The sequence below is a fragment of the Cariama cristata genome, unplaced genomic scaffold, assembly GCF_000690535.1.
Source record: "Cariama cristata isolate BGI_N322 unplaced genomic scaffold, ASM69053v1 scaffold27378, whole genome shotgun sequence".
Classification (NCBI taxonomy): domain Eukaryota; kingdom Metazoa; phylum Chordata; class Aves; order Cariamiformes; family Cariamidae; genus Cariama; species Cariama cristata.
The window spans coordinates 629-2,767 of record NW_009632061.1 but is presented as its reverse complement, the minus strand read 5'-3'; the positions used below and the strand labels follow the sequence as shown (position 1 = coordinate 2,767).

The window sequence follows — 2,139 nt, the reverse complement described above, 5'->3', positions numbered from 1 at the left end:
CCGCCCTGCGGCGGGCAGCCCCGTCTGCGGGCAGGTCTCCTCCCTTGCCTGGCCCAGGTCCTGCCCACGCAGAGCTGCCACCGGCTCTTACCGCTTCTTGGGATCGTACATGAAGAGGAAGTTGAGCAGCCGCAGCCCGGCTTCTGACAGCCAGGGGAACTTGTGCTTGAGGTTGTTGTAGGGCTGCTTCCGCAGGGTGTACTGACTCGCCAGGGGCAGCTTGGAGAAACCCTGAGGGGGACGGAGCGTGAGGCGGAGGCCGGGAGAGCAGGCAGGGCAGGCAGGGCGCAGGGGACTGCTCTCACCGGCCAGATGTTTTCGTTGGGCGTCCCCAGGAGCTGCACAATGAGGTCTATCTGGTGGATCTCGGAGGTGCCCGTCAGCAGCGGCTTGTGGGCCAGCAGCTCGGCGAGGATGCAGCCCACGGCCCTGCGGAGCAGAGCACGCACAAGAGTCAGTGAGGGCAGAAGCCCCTCCATTTACCACCCCCGTGCAGGTTTGCAGGCCCCCTCCTGCCCTCTCCTTACCACATGTCGATGCTGGTGGTCTGGGTTGTCATCCCCAGCAGCAGCTCAGGCGCTCGGTACCTGCGCAGGGGACAGCACCATCTCAAGGGGACCATGGCAGAGCCGCCACAAAGGAAGCCCCCACCGCGCTGCAAGGACTCACCTGCATCACACAGCCAGCACAGCTCAGTCCCCAGCACAGGCTACTCACCAGAGTGTGACAACTTTGGGGGTCATCGGCTTTGGTGGCATCCCGTAGGTGCGTGCCAGGCCAAAATCAGCTGCAACAGAGACTCAAGATCAGGAGGGAGGCAAGCTCCTCGCTCCAACCGTGTCATGGAGCAGAAGAAGAGCTGCAGGCACATCTGCAGTAGGAGACAGACTGGCAGCTGCCGGGGGCTCACCTATCTTCACGCAGCCTTTGTCAGTCATGAGCAGATTGGACACCTTCAGATCCCTGCCGGGGAACAAAGAGAGGCTGGTCAGCACCATCCTTCAGGCACGGCTCCTCCCGTGCCTGCGCTTCCCCAGGGCTCAGAGGCAGCTGCAGAGCCCTGGAGCTGAGCGATCACAAAGAGATGTGAATCTCACCATTCAGTGGCCTCCCTGCCCCACCAGCATTCCCCCACGGAGTCACTGATTGGCACCAAACCCCCTCCCCAGAGCTACTCCACATGGTGCTGCTCACTCCCAGGACACGGGTGTGGGAGGTAAAGAATGACACTGCGGTCCGAGGGCTTGGCAGGCTCCCTCCCGTCAGCCCCTTCTCCCCACGTTCATCCTGCTGCTCCCACCTGTGGATGATGTAGTTCTCGTGAAGGTACTGCAGGCCCTTGAGGAGTTGCAGGATGATGCACTTCACCTGGAGACAGAGGACAGGAGCACCCACCGCTGCAAGAGCAGCAACAGCCAGGCAAACGCCCAGACATTAAACCCACTCAGGTACCCTGCAGTCTGCCACGCCTGTCACTGCTCTGCAGTGTGTCAGTCCTCGTGTCCTCCCAGAGTAGCTCACAGGGGGTCTGAGGGCACATTTTCTACCAGCTCCGTTTCTCTGCCAGTTTGCTCCAGCCCAAAACCCAGCCTGGAAAGTCCCTGGAACATTCCGTGACAGCCAGCTAAGCCCAGACACCACACACGGGCCAGGAATCTCAGCTCGCTTGGCACTCCCCAACCCTGCTGAAGCCCAGCACATGGTCCAGGGAGTCTATGCTGGTGGCCAGTGTGTTTTGGCTGGAATGGCAGCACCCTCTCAGGGGCGATATACCTGAAGCCTGGCCCAACCTTTACCTGAGCCTCTGAAAAAGGCGTCTGCATGTTCTCAAGAAGGCTGGCTAGGTCTTGCTCACAGTAGCCCATCACCAGGAAAATACTGTCGTAAACAAGAGGCAGTCAGGAGCCTCCCCCAGGACACCTCTCTGGTGTCCCAGCGCTCACAGCACAGCGCAGGTCTGTGCTGCGAGAGGTGGCTCAGGGGACTGAGAGTGGGCTGAAAGGGCAGCAGATGATGGGAGGATGGAGGGGGGGACTCTCACCTCTCCAGATGGTTCCCTACAACCACCTCCTTCAGCTCCACAATGTTGGGGTGCCGAAGCTGCAGGAGCAGGGTGATCTCCCGCAGGCTGCTGATGGG

The 2,139-nt window shown here is 61.1% G+C and overlaps 1 protein-coding gene across 2 annotated transcripts in view; it reads right to left on the bottom strand.

Annotated features, from left to right (window-relative positions):
- The window catches only part of CDK10 (cyclin-dependent kinase 10), a 2,963-nt gene that overhangs the window by 366 nt on the left and 458 nt on the right, over positions 1–2,139 (bottom strand). Inside the window, exons 3-10 of one of the 2 annotated variants that reach the window (XM_009706213.1) lie at positions 2,042–2,139; positions 1,797–1,878; positions 1,301–1,368; positions 911–963; positions 718–787; positions 528–587; positions 306–429; positions 92–231 (exon numbers count right to left, since the gene is read on the bottom strand). The exon at positions 2,042–2,139 is cut by the window's right edge and continues 4 nt beyond it. In XM_009706213.1, coding sequence (XP_009704515.1) covers positions 92–231; positions 306–429; positions 528–587; positions 718–787; positions 911–963; positions 1,301–1,368; positions 1,797–1,878; positions 2,042–2,139 — 695 coding nt within the window. The remainder of the gene's footprint in view (positions 1–91; positions 232–305; positions 430–527; positions 588–717; positions 788–910; positions 964–1,300; positions 1,369–1,796; positions 1,879–2,041) is intronic. The other variant, XM_009706212.1, reaches the window with a different exon arrangement.